At 42.9% G+C, this 19,396-nt stretch overlaps 1 protein-coding gene across 1 annotated transcript in view; it reads left to right on the top strand.

The window, feature by feature from the left end:
* Positions 1–17,605: 17,605 nt before the first annotated feature.
* Positions 17,606–19,396, top strand: part of LOC102385821 (BDNF/NT-3 growth factors receptor) — a gene marked incomplete at its 5' end in the record, with an annotated part of 123,149 nt that continues 121,358 nt past the window's right edge. The window contains one exon of the mRNA XM_006018462.3: positions 17,606–17,624. Coding sequence (XP_006018524.1) covers positions 17,606–17,624 — 19 coding nt within the window. The remainder of the gene's footprint in view (positions 17,625–19,396) is intronic.

The raw sequence follows: 19,396 nt of genomic DNA, 5'->3' as shown, positions 1-19,396 counted from the left end.
TTAAATTTACATGGTGAATGCTTAGTTTTGCTAGACTCATGAGTATCCAAAGCTACATTCTAGCTGGCTGATTGATTGATTGAATCTTTTTCACAGTGTCAGAGAGAGTGCTTTGTTGAAATGTCATCACACATACACAGAGTAAAAGCATCCTACACACATTGTGTTAAGAGGAAGAGAGAGGGAAATATTGATTTGAAAGTAGTAAGCAAACTACACAATCTGTGTTGGGGAGAGGAAAACCTAGAGGTTGAAAATTGTCTTCATCCCCCAAAAGTACCCTTTTGGTCTCTTGCTAGCACAAAACTTATAATGGAAATTTTCAGATATCTTAAGTTACCAAACAAAATGATCTGAAGTTTGCTATTGAGGGACAAGTCATGTTAAAAGGGAAGCAGGGCTTCTGGGAGAGGAAAAGTGCAAATGAAGGATCCTCCTCCCCTCCAAAAAAGGAACCATTAACTATAAATGTAATAAAAAATAATGAAAAATTATTTATAAATGGCCCCCTTCTAATTTTTTTCCTTAATTTAAAATTACTTTTCATAGTGGACGTTCATTGAAATAAATATGTTGCAACTAGTAGCAGAAGACTTTTTTTTAAATAAAAGTTGTAAACTGAATGGATGTGTCTACACAAGAAATTTACTGTGGAGCTGATTACTTAGCCCCACAGTAAACATCTCGGTGTCTACATGTGAACCCCTATTAGGGTACAGGAAACTAATAAACTCTGCAGCAGAGCAATAAATGCAAGTACTGCCCTGCTGCAGAGTCTCTTTTTTCATATGCAACAGCGCACATGTAGATGCTGACCTAGCTGTGTAGCCCTGCATTAAAGCAGCCTTGTGCCCCAGCCAGTCCCTCCACAGCACATTAAGCTCAGTCAGAGCAGCCCGAGGCTGGCAGGCTAGCAAGCTGACCTCCAGAGACCCTGCCAGCCAGAGCTGCTCTCCCTGGGCTCCACATGCTGATCCTGACTAAACTCTGGAGTAATCAACTCCAGAATTTATCCAGGTGTGGTAAATGCACATGTAGAGGCGTCCACTCAGTGGTATTCTAATAGCAACATTCCCCTACAGAGCATGCATTAATATACTACTAGTGTACTCTGCAGGTGGTCCTACCTGTAGTGTAACTTAGGTATACACAGGTAGCCTGATGATGAGTGCATGAAAGCATTCATCATAACAACTCATAAAAATCACAAGCAATAATGTCTTATTGCTATACATGAGCAGATGTAGCATCCACTTCTCCATGATTGTATATCCATATTTTTTAAGATGCTGATGAGTTGGTATGATTTGCCTCCACCAGCTCTTGTTAGCTTGTGGCATCATAGAATGTTTTCTGCTGTTTTGCTTGTGTGGGAGTATTGGGTAGATGATAGATCTAAACCTAAGAAATCATTCAATTTGGGAGGGACTGAGGCAGAAATAATTCTGTTAGTCATATATTCAGTGTCTAAAAACAAGTGTACCACAATTCACTAGGAGCACTTCTCCAGTTTCTAAGTTCCCGTAGTTAGATAATAACATTATTTGTGAGAATGCCCACTGATGGTTCCATATACTGTTGCTGTTCTCCTAGGTGAAGATTGAGTCATGTTGACTAGTTTGCATTACAGCTGTCCATATTACATTTATCACATGCGTGCTTCCATAATTGGAAAAGGGAATGGTCATCTTCATAATTTAGGAAGATGATATAGGTTAAAAATGGTATTAATATTTCTAAAATGAAATGGAAAGCCATGAGGATTTGATTTTAGCTGATCTATTACTTTTGTTGGACTCAAGCAAACACATTCTTTGTCATCTTTTATTATCATAGCAGATATTTTTCACTGTAGTATTTTAAAAAAGATTGTTATACTATCCAAGTTTCCTAGGCATTGACACCTGTAACAGATGTTCTGGGTGACCTATATTAAAAATATGGTAAATCATTTTCATTCTCTCTTTAGCTTTCTCTTCTCTCGGTTTTTTATTTCTCTCTGACTCATGTAACTGTATTGATTAATGCGCCATATCCCTGTTATGCTTAAGTCTCAGATCTGAGTTTCATTTGACTGCCAATAATCATGGACCATAAATTCATCACCCTTCAGTATAGGTCAGATCATTTGATCTGATGCTACTATAAATGTGCCCATAAGCAGAGGGCAGTGTTACAGTAACCATTAATCCTGTACCTGAAATTGTGTTATAATTCTTGAGGGGTAGCATGGTACAGGATATGAAGCTCTAATCATGGCTTCTTGTCAGAGTCCCCTGTCTTTTTGGAAGTCAGTTAGCCTCTCTGTGTTTCTTTCTCAGTCTCTAAAATAGGAATGATCTAGCTCAGGGGTTGTCAGCCAGAGGTACATGTACCTCTGGGGGTACTTTGAAAGGTCCTAGGGGGTATGCGGGAGTGGGCAGGAATGGAGCATCACAACCCTGAGCCTCTGCCTCACAGGAGCAGGGCCAGAGCCAGAGCAGGGCCATACAGACGCTATGTTGCTGTCATTCCACTGCTCGTCATGCCCCTGCTCCACATCTGGCCGCTTACCACTGTTCCTCCCCCCTGCTCGGTGCCTACCTGCTTGTCATCCCTCACCCCTCCCCGCTTGGCATCCAACCACTCACCCCTGCCCCCTGAGGGTACACTTACTAAAAAGGGGGCTGCCAGAGATAGACTTATTTAAAAAGGTTGAAAACCCCTGATCTAGCTCAGTGTTTCTCAACCTGTTAAGTAGCAAGTACCCCCTAACTTCTGAAAATTTCAATAAGTACCCCAACACTCAATTTTCCAGGGGATTTTATATTTACAGACTAATGTGTGCCATATGTTGGACGAAGGGTTGTGTATATAAGTCTGTGATATGACAGATGTCTGATCTGGTGTCAGTAGGGTTGCCACCTCTTACACCAGGGGTGCACAACTCAAGTATGTACCTGGGCTAGAGGTGATGTTGGCCAAAGCTAGGAGGGCTGAACCCAGTGCCCTGCAAAGCATGGCACAACAAAATATTATTGGGGAATTTAATTTTTTTAATTGTACCAAATGTTTTGCTATGGTTATGAGAGGAGGAAGGGGCGAGAGAGAGAGGAAAAGAGGGCGAGAGAAACAGAGTGTTGGGGTACCCATGTACCCCCTGCCTGTGTCTTGCATACCCCCAGTGGTATGTGTACCACAGGTTGAGAAACTATGATCTAGCTCATGAATCCTAGCTGAGGATTAATTGTGAGAATTGATTAAGATGCTTAAGGCATTAACAGTATGAACAGAACTGTGCCCCTGAGATCTGTATACAAGTGCTTCCTGTTCTCAATGAAATAAAAATTAGTCAGTAACCTCTATACCATAGACCCACCATTCCTGGTGTGATGTGACTGTAATATGTGTAACAGCAGGAAAAACCAGGGGGCAATCTGTAGAGCTGTGCCAACTGTTCATTTGGACTGAAAGTCCCAGAAACCCCCAGGAGCTGAGGAGAAAGGGAAAAAGAAAGAGGAAGCTTGGAGCTAGAGTAAGGGGTGAGAGAGCAGCCTGCATGTGGATCTTGGTCAGCCCTACACAGAGGAGAGACCAGGGGAGCTAGAGATCTTACTGGCTGGGCCAGCCAGTACTGTGAACTGAAGGAGCTGGAGTCAGACTTGGAGGTGGCTGCAGGCTGCTGTTTGAGCACTCTAGGGACTAAAGCAGCGTTCCCAAACTGTGGGTTGGGGTTGTGAGATTTCTGCGCCCATGATGGGGCTGGACCAACTTTAGGCAGGATTTGCCTCTGCAGCCCAGTGGGTGGGACCCAGCGCAGGAGGGAACACTGCACCATCATGGCCACCAAGGTGAGGTGTGGCAGTGGTGGTAGCATAGAGTTGTGTCCCCACTGCTGCCAGATGGGCAGAGGGCACCTAAGCTTCTTGGTGCAGTGCTCCCTCCTGTGCCAGGTACTGCCCACTGGTCTGTGGAACCCCCAGGAAGGAGAGCAGCAGGTTAGAGAGCGCCAAGTCCATAGCAGGCAGCCTTCATCCTCCCTCCCCTCCCCACCATGGGGGGAATGGGGAGCTGCAGTTGGGAGGGAGAGGCACCAACAACAGGGCCCAGGGAGCTATGGGTCAGGAGTGAAGGGCACCTGGGGGTGTGGGCAGCTATGGGTTGAGAGTGAGGGACCAGGCTGAGGAAATGGGATCATAACCGGAGTCATGCTGATGAAAGGTTTGGGAAGCAGTGGACTAAAGGCTTGTTTAGGGACACCTTCAAAGGTGTGTGTGTTAGGGGGTGGAATTAAGGTGCTGAGTGTGTTACCAAAAAATAGCACAGAGGTTTCTTTATCTTTTACCTGTTTCCTCCCTTTGGCCCATTGGCTTGTGGCCCTAACCCTTATGGTTCTCTACATAAAAGTGGAAACTCTCCCTTGCTTCTTGTGCCAGTTTTCAGGTCTGCAGAGTTAGCATGATGGATACCTTGCTGAGAGATGTCTTACGTCTGGAGAATCTCCAGAGGACAGGACAGAAGAAATAGGTAGTGGTATTCTTCCCATACAGATTACCATGATTATATATGGATGCAAGTGTTATGACCTTTTTCTCCGTGATGTTCTCCACTGGCCTCTCTTTAGGACAAGCCAGTTTGCTTTGGACCCAAGAGTGTGAAGTAAGGGTCTCTGTACATTGGCATGTGTCTCCTGTAGGTCTCAGGGAACATCAGGACTTCTAAAGCAGAACTCAACTTATTTGTCTTGATGCAGAGGACAAGGTCTGCCCACACCTTTGGAATAACATGTGTGAATTCTGTGTGCAGATTCTGGCAGTGTTCCTTAATTCTAAGCCTTCCTTGCAAGTATGTCTACCTCAGGAGTGCGCTAGGTTCATGTGTGAATGAACGTGTGTACATGAGATATAGATTAAATAGTTTTTGGGAAAAGAGTCAGCAAATTAAAATAATCTGTTCATATTGCATTGGCATATAATGAAACAAACATAAATATCCAGGTGTGGCTCTCTTGGATTCTGAGCCTCAACAAAAGAGCTGGTAAAATACGAATGTAGATAAAGTCTTTGTATGTTCATTTCAATGGAAATTACTCCAATTGTTTTTTTCTTGTACTCCAAAAGAGTCAGAGCATTTGAAATACAGCGCTTTTCAACATGAAGAACATTCTTTCTAGGGGAAGTGCATTTAAATCAGCCTGACTGACCTTTTGACACTTATCAGTGTTGAAAATTTAGTACCACAAGGCTGACTAATGTACCTATTATTTAATTACCTTCAATTGTACCTATTACTTAAATTATTCTATATGGGAAAGAATAGATCTATCACTGTAATCTATTTTCTCTATATCAAAGCAATATGGGGAGCATGGCGTGATTTAGCCTGCTGATGTAACTGTAACAGAAGAATAAGGGCAAGAAACTGATTTTCACAGGAACCAAAAGGTAAAACACAGTAACTCAATCAGCTAAATGATTGTTAGAACTGGAGCTGTATGATTTCAGCAGGGTTTGTGAACTGAGTTTTGCTTGGTTTGCAAAGTTTGGAAACAGTGCTGGATTATGACATGCTGAGGCCCTAAACTATGTCTAGTTTGAGGCCCCATACCATAAAAATAATCCATTAAATCCATGAAAATGGATTTTCATGAAATTTTAGGATGAATTATTGTTATTTCTGCACAAATGTATGAACTCAAAATGAATTATAACCGTGGAGCCAAATATATATATTTGTCATATTAGATGAAAATGGAGCCAAATATATATATTTGTCATATTAGATGAAAATGTCCTTTTTTTTCTTATTTAAAGGCCCCTCGTATTATGAGGCCTTAAACTGTAGCTTAAATAGTTTAATCCTAAATCCAGCACTGGTTGGAGGTGAAAAAATTCCTGCAGATTGGTTCTTGATTTTATGTTTCCCACCCTGGTCTTCCTTGGGAAATCCCCTTCTTTCTATAACTCAGATGTCTTTGGAGCAGACAGAGTACAAGGACGGGGTGCATGGTCATTTGGCCAAAGATGAAGGCTGGTTCCTCAACTGTGAGAACAAGCACAAATAAATGTTTACCAAACCTTTCTGGAAGTATAGGTTGTACATCTTGAAAAACTCTAGAAAGCCTTTCTCAATGCTCATATCAAAAAGTGCAGAGAGGTAATATAGCCTTAACTGCTGGTGTATACAAATCAGTTCAGCCAATTAATGATACTTGCTTAAAAACATAACATTGTTTATCATGGCATAAGCTGGATGAATATAATTTTCTGATCTGCAAACCTAAATGTCTAGACCCTAGTTCTGGCTTAGTAGATTGCATATTAGGGGCCATCAGAGAGGACATGCCCAGTTGGAACAGTTACTGAGAGAGTCATTGTACCTCTTTGGCTAGAGACAGACATTACACATAAACTGGTTTAAGTGATCAGAAACTGGTTTAAACCTGTAACAGAATAGATGTTCCATGCACATAAACCCGTTTGAGAATGGCTGAAACCGGTTTGAGATAAACCTGGTCGAATGTAGTATCAGACTTAACTGATTTGGCTCAAACTAGTTTATGCAATGTCTGTCCCAGACCCACTGTTGGTTTAAGATAAACCAGACACCCCCAGCATCCTGGCATGCTCTCTGGGCTGGACAGGGCTCTCTGTTCCACAGCAGAGCTGGCCTCTCCCCTCTGCTTCCTGGCTGGAGCTCCAGAGACTGCAGGCTGCTCCTCCCTTCCTTCTCACCACTCCCTGCTAAGCAGGAATTCCCTCCTCCCCTCTACCTTGCTGAGGAGGTGCCTGTGTATTAGCTAGCAGACCACATGCTGGCTATGGGTCCGTGTTGATTCAACAGGCAGAATCAACAAGTAACTGGTATTGTCCCTCTGTTGTTTGCTTAATTGGGTGATAAACACTGTTATCAATTCCCTTCTGGGCTAATCAGAGCTCCTGCCAGAGCCTGACCACACCCCTTTCAGCTCCATGCTGTGGAAGGAAGAAAGGAAGGTCTGCTCTAGCACCCCCTGGCTTCTAGCCTGAGGCATTGCAGTTATGTGCCTGCATTTCTGGGATGTCTGTTTGATTACAAAACTAGTTTAGCCTAGCCAGGTTAGACTAAATTGCAATGACTGAATCTATTCAGGCTCAGGCTTTTTGAGTATCTGTTCCTAGCCTTTAGGCTCATGCGTAATGTTGCCTTTTATCTTTAGGAAAGGTGTAATACATATTGCCTCCACAAGGCTTGCTTGCCAGATAAGCTTGAATGTACGGCAATGGACTTCTTCATGACACCATTCATTAATGTCCTTCTCTGGTGATAGATGCTTCTAAATGCAAAAGCATCAGTAACCTCTTGCTTATGCTCAGGGACAAAAATCCATCACACAACATTTATGTCTTGTGTACAAGTTTGATGGCCACCATTTTGGCCAGCACACCAGGATCTGAGTTGGGTATCTCTAGCACTAAAACACAAATTTCTAGTAAAGAGCCCAGCTTTCATCTTGGGAGCAGTAACAACCTCTGATATTATGTGGATCAGATACATAGGGGGATGTGACTCACACTGACTGATGAACTATACAGGCATAGGCTGGGGGAAAAGGAAACAGAATTGCCACTTTTCCTGCACATGAGTGCTAATACAACCATCTAGAGTGCAAAAGCATCTTGCCTTGAGCTTTCTGTCCTAGAGGTATATTAAAAGGTTAAGCTTCACTTAATTGAAGTGCACATTGAACAAATGTTTAACAGAATCTGCATTTGCTGAAAGATGCTCCAGCACCCTAAGTTATGCTAAACAAGTTTGAATTTGGGCAACCTGGCTGTTGAACTAGTACTGTATCTTAAACACTAGTTTTCTTTCTGTTCTATTTATGCCTGTTAATTCAATTCCCTGTATTCAACATGCAGCACATAAGACAGCAATAATACAAAATAATGTTAATATAATTGTATTACTCTGTTTTGTTGTTCTCTCTTCTCTTATTCAGTCTAATAGAATTATGTAAACATTATTTGATGTCATTGTTGCTTTAGACTTTCCCTGCACTTGTTGAACTTAGGAATGTGGAGGGAATATTTAAAACAAGGAATCTAATACCTCAGTGAGTAGAAAACCTTGCTCAGCAAGGACTAGTGAGGTATCTGCTAGAGGAAATAGAAGGCAAGGGAATAGAAGAAATTGAAAATACCCAGGATTTTGAAAACGGGGTGCAGATGGTGTAGTGCATCACCCCATATCACATAGCACATATATTTCCCCAGGTAAAAAGAAACTAGAAGCTTTATTAATATGCTGGGGGCATAGGGCTATATTATTCAAATAGAACTTTATTGGAATGAGTTAAAAACAGTCTGTAGGGCTGTGGAATAGGAGCTACATTACCAGGAGCATTCAACAGACAGCAGAGATGCAGAAGAAAGGCTAGCTTGATTAGCAGAACATCAAAATCAGTGGTTCCCAACCTTTTTTTGCTGTTACCTGCTGCTGGGAGCAGAGTGTGGCAGTGACAGCGGCCCAGGGGCAGGGAAGCTCCTGGCACGTGGCACGGCTCGCTGCCAGCATTGCCCCCGCGACCCTCATTTGGGTCGTGACCTGAGATTCAGAACTGCTGATCAAGACCATTAAAAAGGAGAGCGGCTCATTAACACCTGTGGGAATTAAGAGTTTAGAAGGAATCAGGTAAATTTTAATCAGCTACGAATTCAATTGATGCCCTCACTGCTGCCTAAAGACAAGTGTTGCTGTAGTTGGTTTTAATCTCTGTGTGGTGCAGGAGTCAAAGGAGAGTGCAACTCCACAATGGCACCTCTGCCCCCTCCCCTCAAATCTGCCTCTGAAAGTATCTCATTTTCAGCTGAAAATGAGGCGTGTGTCTTGAGAAGAAGCTTGGATTCTCATGTAATAACAAGAAATCTTGAGCCCCTGCTCACTGTAAGGCATGGAATTTAGACATGTTCAAAAACAGAAGTCTTTTTTCCTTGAAATAAACTGTAAAATGAATGAGTTGTACACTAATAACAGCAATCTACTACAGAGCATGCATTAATGGACTACTAGTGCACTTTCCAGGTGGCTGAACCTACAATGTAGGTTATGTCTGTTAATCAGGCAGAAACAAAGCATTTCATGGAACCTACATCAAATATGGATGTCTTGGAGGGTGGAGGAGGGGCAGAAAATTTGTGTAAGTGTTTTTTGAAAGCCGTGTTTTTAATACTAAAGAATAGCAAAAATATAGGGAAGATTCAAAAGAGCAAAACAAGGGAAGGGAAATTTGATGTTAGACTGGTGATAAACACACATTGTCCCACTCAATCTTGGTAACACAGCACCATTAACATGTATCTGTATGTGCAAGCTGTTGCTTATGTTTCCCATGGGAGCAAGGACTGGAAGTTCATGAACCAGGACCAGTGCAAGATCTTTTGAAAACACAGCTTTTCAGTAGAATCCTGGAGTAAATGTACCAGCATGAGTGTTATAATGAATATCACTTGGGATCATTACCTCTCCTCATACCTGTATGAACTAGGGTGCTCACTCTCCATCCTGTGGCCAGATCTGGTCCATGGAGCCATGACTTCAGGGCCTCAGGAGTCCCCATGGGTCAGAAGAATTCGCAGCTGGGCAGCAAGAGAAGCTCCTTATGGGTGGATGCAATTCTGCCTGGGCCATTGCAGCACAGAAGGATCAGGGCCAGTTCCACTCCCTGCATGTGGAGATCAAACCAGGCTGCTCCCCGTCTCCTTCCATGCATTTGGATGGGTGCCACTCCACCCTGCCCACCCCAGTCGGTCATCTGAATCAATGCTGGGCTAGTCCCTGCTCCCCTCCCCTTCCGCACATCCGAATCAAGGATGCTGTGCCCTGCCCTCCCAGCACATCCAGATTGGAGCCAGGCTGCCGTACACCTTACGTATTCAAATTGGGGCCATTCCACCCTATGCCCCCTCTCTCCCAATGCATCCAGATCAGGGTTCCATCTCCCCACATGCCCAGGTTGGAGATATCCCTTCCCCCACATGTCCAGATTGGGCTACTCTGTCCACCGCCTGCCACGTGTCCAGATTGGGAGTGGGTGCTCTCCACCCCCACTCCCATCCCACTGTGGCCAAACAGAGTCCCATCCTCCCCATGTGCCAGATCTGTCCTGTGACTGGATCTGGCACTGCCTGTTGCCCCACAAAGTTGGGCACCATTGATTTAAATGGTTCTCTTCACATGAGATGCTTCATAATACCTGTATAGGGAATATCCATCTTGGGTGTAACAACATGACTTTGAACAAACAGCCAACATATACCACCTCTAATAATAGCCTTCATAACACAGGTATGCTTTAAAGACAGCTTTAGAGAAGGGTGACATCATGTTTTTACCAAAGTTTATGGTCATGAAAGGAAGGAGAAAGTACAAAGATGTTTGTTGGAAAAAATGACTCATAACCATTGCACTCTTTGTGGAGCTGTTCATCATTTGCAGGCTGATCAAATGATTTCAGATCAAATCAAATCAAATCTGATGAGAGGGAGAGGGTATTATTAGAGAAGTGTGTTTGTGGGAAGGGGGGAGGGGTGCAAAATAGGAAAGTACGGAATCAGGGAAACCTACCAAAATGGTGGTCTCATGAATCACTGTTCTAGTAGAAAACAAAAGTCTGCAGGTGTTCAGGCTCTTTCTCCTAGAGCAAAAATGGCCTCTCCAGAAGAAAAATAACCCAGGAAAAACCAGAGTTAAATTGCTCCTGGAAGAGTTTTTCCCAGGAGACTGAAAGTTTGCACACTTTCCTCTGACTTAACTTCTCCTGGGGACTAGGAAGAGTGGAGCCAGGGGAAAGGCTTTCATGCCTTCCTGAGATTCGGGTCACCCATTTGGAGAAGCTGTGGAGGGCAGTATGTACACACAGATGAAAGGTGTTCATGGACTGCTCTGACATCTGGTTCCAAAAGGAACAAAACAGTTGTCTTTTAGTCAGGAATTGATTAAGTTCTTGGGCCAAATATTCTGCTGGGGGTCACTGGGCAAAACACCATTGAAGTACATGAGCTGTAAAGCATTTATACCAACAGAGAATTTAGCCCTGTTTGTCAGAGGACAAACTGAACCATAGAGTCAGTATTAAAGGTGTCAAGATGCATTCCTTAGTATTTGTAGTAAGGAACTAGTCAATGGGCTACAGCGTCAAATGGCTAACAGGAGGTTCTTTGATGCCATTTCAAGGGAGACATGGAGAAGGAGTAGGTTTTAAACACATTATCCCCATCAAATCATGCCGCACAGTTGACTGTGAGTACACATAAGGTACACTGTTTGTCTTTTAACCACATGCAGTGGAGAGAAGCAGATGGACCCAAGGGACTGTTTGTGACAATCTGATTCAGTGCCTGAAGCTGTCTGTAAGCAAGGCCATACCAGGTGTAAACCAAAACCATATGTTCTTTCCTCTGAGAGTCATTTGCTGCAATGGTTTTCTGGTTCAGCCTCTGCATGCTTCTCTCCTGGTTCAGCCTGTGCAAGTCTCTCCCTTTGTGCGATTGCTTCACAGCTTTTGTCTAAGCATGCTCAGCCAAGTCAATCTTGGGTCATTATTTTGTTTGGGCCTTGTTCCATGTTTTGAACATGGGAAGGTGATGTGCATTATTTCAGTGGCAGTCCACAGTGAGACATGCTGTAAAAACTAAAGATCCTAAGTTCCACGGGAAATCAGGAATCATGTGGGAGAAGAAAAGACCCAGAAACCAACACCAAGAAATGATGGTGTAAACAGAACCCAGTGGAATTTATATAGAAAAGTCTATTAACTCTATTTAGCATTATGGCAGTAGTAGCAGCAGAGAAAAAAAACAAACATGCAACTCTATTCTGGTCAGAAGTGTTCAAGATACTTAAATGATTTAATCTAGTAAGAGCACTTTTTCCCCCAAATGTAAGGAAAATGTAATATTGAGCCTTTTTACAAGATCAGTAAAGCTTTTGTGTGGGCCTAACTGCCACTTCAAGGTACTAGCTAGTGAACAGGAGAGTGCAGCGATGCATTGCTCCAGGGAGAGCTTAAGAGAGAAATTGTGTTTCTGGGTGTTCTGTACAAGGCTGGACAAATCACACAGGTTTTATTCCTTCTGTGTCCATCAAAAATTGGTGCTAAAGTAATTGCAGATTACAAGTAATCTGGCAGGACTCGCAATGAGCATGCTTCCTCTGAGTATCCCTGAGGGCTGTCGAGGGCCCCTCTACATGTGCAGGTAAAGGCGCAATGGGATCTAACGTGCAATCCTATTACACATGAGTAGCAGGAGGCACAATTGTGGGATCTCGCATTAGATTGCATTGTGCCTTATTGTTGGCACAGGGGGATCCTGGGATCCCCCTTCACCACCTCTCATGGCTGTGAGCCCCACAGCTGACAGGGCTCACATTGGGGGAATCTGGGAAATTGCTGCCCCCACTGCAAACCTTGTGAGGTGCAAGGCTCACAGTGGAGACAGCGGGAAGAATGCTGCTGCCGCTGCAAAGCCCATAGCTGACAACGCTGCCCCCACTGCAAGCCCTGCAACCGATGGGGCTCACAGTGGGGCAGTGTTCTTCTCACTGCAAGCTCCGCAGCTGACAAGGCTCGCAGTCAGGGCAGTGCCAGGAACGATGCCACCTCAGTGAGCCTCGTCAGCTTTGGGGCTGGCAGTCTGTGTTCACCCCTGTGGCTGGGAGCCCCTCAGTTGATGGGTCTCCCAGCCTCAGGGGAGCACTTGACCATGTGTTCAATTAATGACATTATTAGAGCAAGCTACAAAGTTTCTCTACATTTTTTGTGGAATAACTTTGTAGTTTATTGCTTGTTTTATCATGCCATGAATTGCTTGAATGTGTAGCTGGGTCACAACTTAAGGCACGATTAACTGATTAATCATGCCTTAAGTGTAACACGTAGAGGGGGGCCCACATTACCCAGGATTCAGTTCCAATCTCAGACTGCTTAGCTTGCAAGATCAGATGGGAACAAGTGCATTTAGTCCATTTTGGCCACTCATTACCCAGGCTGATGCAGCTTCCTCTGTTGTGCCAGTGAAAATACTGTGTGTGAGAGCAATATCTCATCTCCTCTCCACCCACTTTGTGATAATATGGTTGTCATTGGTCCTACTGTGGAGCATGCGGCACCTTCTTCCCTTGCATTTCATAGTAACACAAGGCTCTGTCACAGTCTCTGTTTTTTTCTTCTTTTATAATTTAGAAAATATTTTTCCAAGTCCTCCTTTTTCATTTAATCTTTGAGCCGATATGTATGTAGCCAACATATTACACGATTGTGTGCGTGGGATATTTTCTTCCATGTGCAAAGACAGCACAGGAAGCTCCGTTTCTCTGCAAGCATTGGTGAGAGAGAGGCTCAGGAGTTCAGATATATTTTCTCATAATTGTTATCCAAGGCAGACTACTATTTCTTATTTGGCTCCAGTTTCCATCTTCTTAAGATAAGAAGATTTTTCTTAAAGTGAAATCAAATGAAGATGTTAGGCAGATGAAGATGGTGAAAAACACTGTTGTTTCCTTAAAAGCTCCATCTGACCCCAGAAAGACCTGGCTTTATTATTTCTAAATATGTATTTTAATATTATTAGTATTTTTTTCCATTGAAGACAATTTATTTAAAATCTTCAAACTTGTGGAGTGAAACCAACCTTGGATTTGAAAAAAGCTAAATTAGTAGTTAGTAGGTGTCGGCAAATGCATATCCAGCTCATTCTGCCTCTGGCAAGTAATTAGCTGCCCCCAATTAATCAGGATGAAGCAATATGTAGGCACTCTTTGAGAAATTAGCCTTTGGTTCTTGTAAATGATTCATGAAAAGGCAACTTCAGCTTTTTGCCAGCACAGAATAGCCACTTTCAAATTGCATATACTTTAGTCAGTGCAGTCAGGATAAGGAAATAGGATGTAACTTCATGTCAAACAGTTAGTCTGTCAAACACACAAGCAGTGAAATGGTTTCTACTCCAGTTTACTCACATTCATCAAAGAGCCCTGACAAAGTGGATTTTTTGAATTGGCATAAATTCAGCTTTTTCCTGATCCACAAAAATCACCATCTATTGGGTTCTGTGTATTGAAAAGATATTTCTAAATGTCATTGCTTTATCTGGTTCCTTTCAGTAAATGTAGTGTTCTCAGGTGATACAACATACAATAATCTCCCAGAGCTGAATGCTTCTTGATTACATGGAATTAAGTTGTTCCTACTGTCAGAAATCACTTTGTCCTGATATGAACCCCTTTCAACTACATCAGAGAAATAAGTCAGTCTTGGAATCTAACTGGTGTCACACGGAAAGCCATTTTAACTGGTTGTTGTAATTTAATAACTGGCTGCATGAAGCCTTCAACAACTTTTTACTCACAGTACTTTGCGGTGGGTTATGATGAAAAGAAAATCAAAATTGTACCATATAAAACTGGATGCCAGAGTCCATATTAGCTTAAAACTGAGCAGGTTAACAGAATATGCTACTATTTGCTATCCTTTTTACAATCCTATAAACGTGCGTAATGTAATGCCTTTCCCTTCTAATCCATATATGGTGGGAGTGAAGCAACGACAAAGAAGTCTCTCTCACATTAATCTGAGAATGCTGAGGCTCCAATGGAGGTAGAAGTGTCTCTACAACTAAGAAAACTTAATAAAAGGTTGCAGTAAAATGGATGTTTGGCCCTTTGTACACTGATGCATTAAAATAAAGAGGATAGCATGCCAAACAAAATATATATTGTTCTGCCAGCCTAGTGGTACCATTGAGATTTAGTAGGTTCCAAAATACAAGTCTAAGGAGTGTTTTCTCTAGAAAAAATTTAAAGGTTTTTTTTCCTTGTTATTCTCATCCTTTTTACATGGTATTCTGTAAAATGCCATCCAACAGCGCAGCAACTTAAGATATATATCCATTGTGCCAGCTTAAGAAATCCTCTTCCACAGTTTGCTGTGCTCTGTATTTCATGATATAAAAAAGTTGCACCATAACCCCCCAAAAATCCTACCCTCAATCCTTGAAGCTTTGCAAGTAAAATAAATCTTCTAAGGACCCGAGTGATCAGTAATGACAAAAACAACATATGCATTAATATTTCACTTGATAAATTGCAAAGATCTATGCATTGCTTAAATTTGTCAACAGTACCTTTCCAGCAAAGTGCAAGGCATTTGAAAAATTACCTCTCGTGTTTCAGGCAGAAAGGGAAAAATCACTTTTTCAAACAATGAAAACATTTCCCTTATGGATAGTTAAACCAGAACCATGGTTTTAATTGGGAAGAAATTAGGACAGGGATGTTCCTACAGCTGACCCTTTTAGGCTATGGTTGAAATATTCACATATTGGATTATTTAAAAGTAAAATTCCTATGAAGTATCTCATGTAATGATAAATGCTCTCCCTTGCCTAGAGAGGAGAACTGTGTGAGAAACTGTTTTTCCTCTTGAAACCTTGTCCTCACCTGGCATTCATGACCTTATCCTCTCCTGGTTCTTCATTTACATCTTTAAATGATCGGACAGTATGTCCTTTGGTGGATCTTCCTTAACCCTTTAGCTTTCTGTGGGATGTCTCAAGGTCATATTCTTGGTTCCTTTTCTGTTTTCCTCTACATTTTATCCCAGTCTCATACACAAAACCAGCTACTAGGGCTGTGCAAAACTTCGGTCCCTGATTTGATTCGGCGGAGATTCAGCGGCCAGATCTCTGAATCCAAATCAAATCAGAGGACCCTTTAATCTCTCCAATTCAAATTGGAACCCTCTGAATCAATTTGGAGAGATTCAGAAATTCGGACATAGACACAGCTTTAAAAGTTTTTTCGACACATCTCAAGGTAGCAGGGGCTTGTGAATCCTGAGATGCTGGGGTACATGGAGTGTCTCACAGAAGCGCGGGGGGCTCCCCAGCATGCTCGGCAGCAGACCCAGGAGTGGACCAGAAGCACTTCCAGTCCACTTCCAGGTCCACCAGTGACTGGTGCCTCCTGGATCTGGCGGGGGGCACCCGGGTCCCCCTGCAGCTGATTGCGAAGCTGAGGTGGCACAGGGGGGGCAGTACTCCCTGGCAGACCCAGAATTGAACCAGAAATACTTCTGAGTTTGGCGCCAAGCATGTGGAGGGCCCCCCCCGCACTCCTGTGGGATGCTCCATGCACCCCAGCATCACAGTGTTCACAAGCCACACCTGCTACCTCAAGGTATGTAAAAAACTTCTAAAGCTGTGTCTGTGTCCGAATCGCTGATTTTCTGAATCCGAATCTTCAGATAAGGATTCAGCTGAATCGAATCAGGGACAGTGATCTGAATCAACTAATCAAATCGCTGTCCCTGATTTGGGCCGAACCCAATTCCAAATCAAATAGGACCCACTTTGCACACCCCTACTAGCTACCATCTCTCTGCAAATGATTATCAGATTATCTTCCTCTCTCATCCCTTCTATCCAAATTAAAATCTCAGTCTGTGTCCAGCTGGTATTCAATTCCAACTCAGCATAACTAAACATAAATCAAAGTTTTTATGGCAGAATTCTGTTTCATTTTACACACCTAAATGACAGTGTCTCAGCCAGATAAATGACATCTTGGAGCACTTACACAGTTTGTGATTCTAGTACCTATGCTACAGATCACGTGCAGTAGACTATGCACTAGTCTGGAAAAGTGTGCATGTAAAGTGAAATAGAATTACATCTTTATTCTCTGTCTCAGTTTTCCCCACTACCCCTTTTTTGCCATCTTTTTTGTCCTGTAGGCTTATAACCTGGGCATCATCTTTGACTTGGACCTCTCTGTAGGTCCTCACTTCTAGTCTAAATATAAGTCTTGTAGATTCCTCCTGCACTATATAACTAAGCTATAGCTATTTCTGTCTCTTGAAATAGCTAAAATGCTTGCCCAGGTTCTCAGCACCTTACATATTGATTAATAAAACATTATTTTTCTGGCTTTGACAAATGCTCTGCTGCTCTCCTGAATCTCACCCAGAATGTTGCTGCCAGGATAGTTTTTCTGGCCTACTGCCTTAACCAGGTCACTGCTCTCTAGGCGCCCAAACATTAACCCCCTTTTCTTTTTTTACAGCAAACATAAGCTCATTGTCTTCACTTTTAAAGCCTTTCACAACATATCATCTTTCATTTACTGTGAGATTTTGACTCTGGTCCCCAATTGTCCCTAAAGCCAGCCTTCATTACTCACTTTTTAAACACTTTCATGCTTTCTCCCATACTGCTGCTTGCATGTGGAGGTTTCTGTAAGCATATGTAAAATGCGTCGTCTACCTTCAGATCCCTTGTTTGCCATGATGCCTACACAAAACTTTATACTAGCTGGACTATTAGGGTAGGTACAGAGTCAAAAAGCCTGAGGCTAAATCGATTCTGTCTTTTCAGGTTAGTCTAAGCTACACAGATTAAATTGAAACAGAAGTGAACTTTTGATACAGGGAATGCAGCCACATGCCTGAAGTGGATCAGGCCAAAAGCTAGAGAGTGCTAGAGCAGGGCTCTCTGGCTGTGTGTTCAGTTCCTCTTCCTGCTGTCCCTGAGGTCTCTGGGATTTGCAGTCAAGTATGACAGCAGCAGGACTCTGCAGGGTTTTTCATCACTTCCTCTTCCTGCTTCCAGGTACCTGTGGGATTTGTAGTCCACGGTTGCAGCCAACAGTAAGTTTGAGTGGGGGAAGGGGTGTTTAACTCCCCTCCCTGGCCTTAGACCCCAACCAGGGTTTGTTGGGGGGCAGGGGGCAGTCCCCCAACCCTGCAAACTGGGCTGCATCCCCACCCTCCTCACCCCTTGTCAGCCAGCCGTCACTGCTCCAGCTAGGGAACAGAGGGGTGGGGCCAGCCTTGCTCTCTGGAGTAGACAGTACAGCCCAGCGCAGGGCTGGAAAGCATGCTGGGGGACTGTAATTTAAGTTAAACCAGGAAGGGGTCTGGGGCAGAAGTTTCATAAACCGGTTTGATCCAAATAATTTAAGTCTGATACTACATTCAAGCGGGTTTATCTTAAACCAGTTTCAGCCATTTTGAAACTGTTTTTTGTGCACTTAGCTTCTGTTTGGTTACAGGTTTAAAACAAATTCTGATCACTTACTGGTTTATGTGTAACTTCTGTCCCTAGCCTTAATGTGCTATAACTATCTGACTATCATGATGATTGTCCTATTGTTAACTTATGCTTTCTTATCTTTCTGCCTCTGTTGTTTCTTGTCTTAGACTGAAACTGTAAGCTCTTTTGAGCAAGAACTGCCTTTTTGTTCTGTGTTTTTGCTTCACTCAGTGTTGTGGGGCTGTGGACTCCTGGGAGCTGTGATGATGTTGATGATCATTTTTAGTGTGAGGTTGTAGCAGGCTATACAGAGGATGGCTTATGGATAATGCTGCCTTTATTTGACAGTGATTTTCTTTCTGTGGTCATAGTGTAAAGTGTGGAATATACAGGATTAACTAAGGGGAGAGAACAATTAACCAACAAACTAACAGAACTAAAGTGTTATTTGGATACTTGTGCTGACCTTGGATGTACTGTGGGATGTTATCAAAGGCCACTTTGCTTCATGTGACAAAGGCATTATCTGTCATAAGTTTATTTTACCAGTTGTTAAAGCACTCATTATTATGGCAAGTACTTGTTTTAATTATAAGGAAAGAAGATTCCTGCCCACTCTGCCCTCCTTGGCTAAGTACATACAGTCAAAAAGCCGAAGGCTGAACCAATTCAATCTTTGCAGGTTAGTCTAAGCTGCATAGATTGAACCAATAAGCAAGTGAAAAGATGTTCACTTTTGATTCTGGAAATACAGCCACATGTTGGAGTGGCCCAGGCCAGAAGCTGGGAGTGCTAGAGCATGCCTCCCTTTTTGGCTGGAGCCAGATAGCTTGGGCCAAGGCTAGCCTGCCTACCCTGTAAGGGAGGTGGGAGTTGTGCAAGAAGTGCAAAACATCATGGAATGCTGTGGGACTGAGAGTTAATTTGAATCTGGAGGGGATCTGGGACAGAAGTTCAATAAACCAATTTAAACTAAATCAGTTACGTTTAATACTATGTCTATCCAGGTTTATCTTAAATCAGTTTCAGGCATTTTGAAAGTGGTTTATGTGCACTGAACTTCTGTTGTGTTACAGATTTGAAACCGTTTCTGATCACTTGTACCGGTTTATGCATAATTTCTGTCTCTAGCCCTTGTGTATCCGCCCAACACATGCCATGGTTCCTTAGGCCCTGAATTTTGCTTAAAGCCTTTTAACCTGTCAGAGTTTAGGCAATTCTTCTTTGTCAGTATGAATGCACGTCACACGTGAATTTTGTCTCTCTGTAAAGCTATCTCAAAAGAACACATCCTCTGCTTTGCTTGAGAAGGCCTTATTGGTGTATGTTCTGAGCAGGGTTTATTTCAA

The sequence above is a fragment of the Alligator sinensis genome, unplaced genomic scaffold (assembly GCF_000455745.1).
Source record: "Alligator sinensis unplaced genomic scaffold, ASM45574v1 scaffold240_1, whole genome shotgun sequence".
Lineage (NCBI taxonomy): Eukaryota > Metazoa > Chordata > Crocodylia > Alligatoridae > Alligator > Alligator sinensis.
The sequence above is the reverse complement of the archived record's forward strand: the minus strand, read 5'-3'. Positions and strand labels throughout refer to the sequence as shown.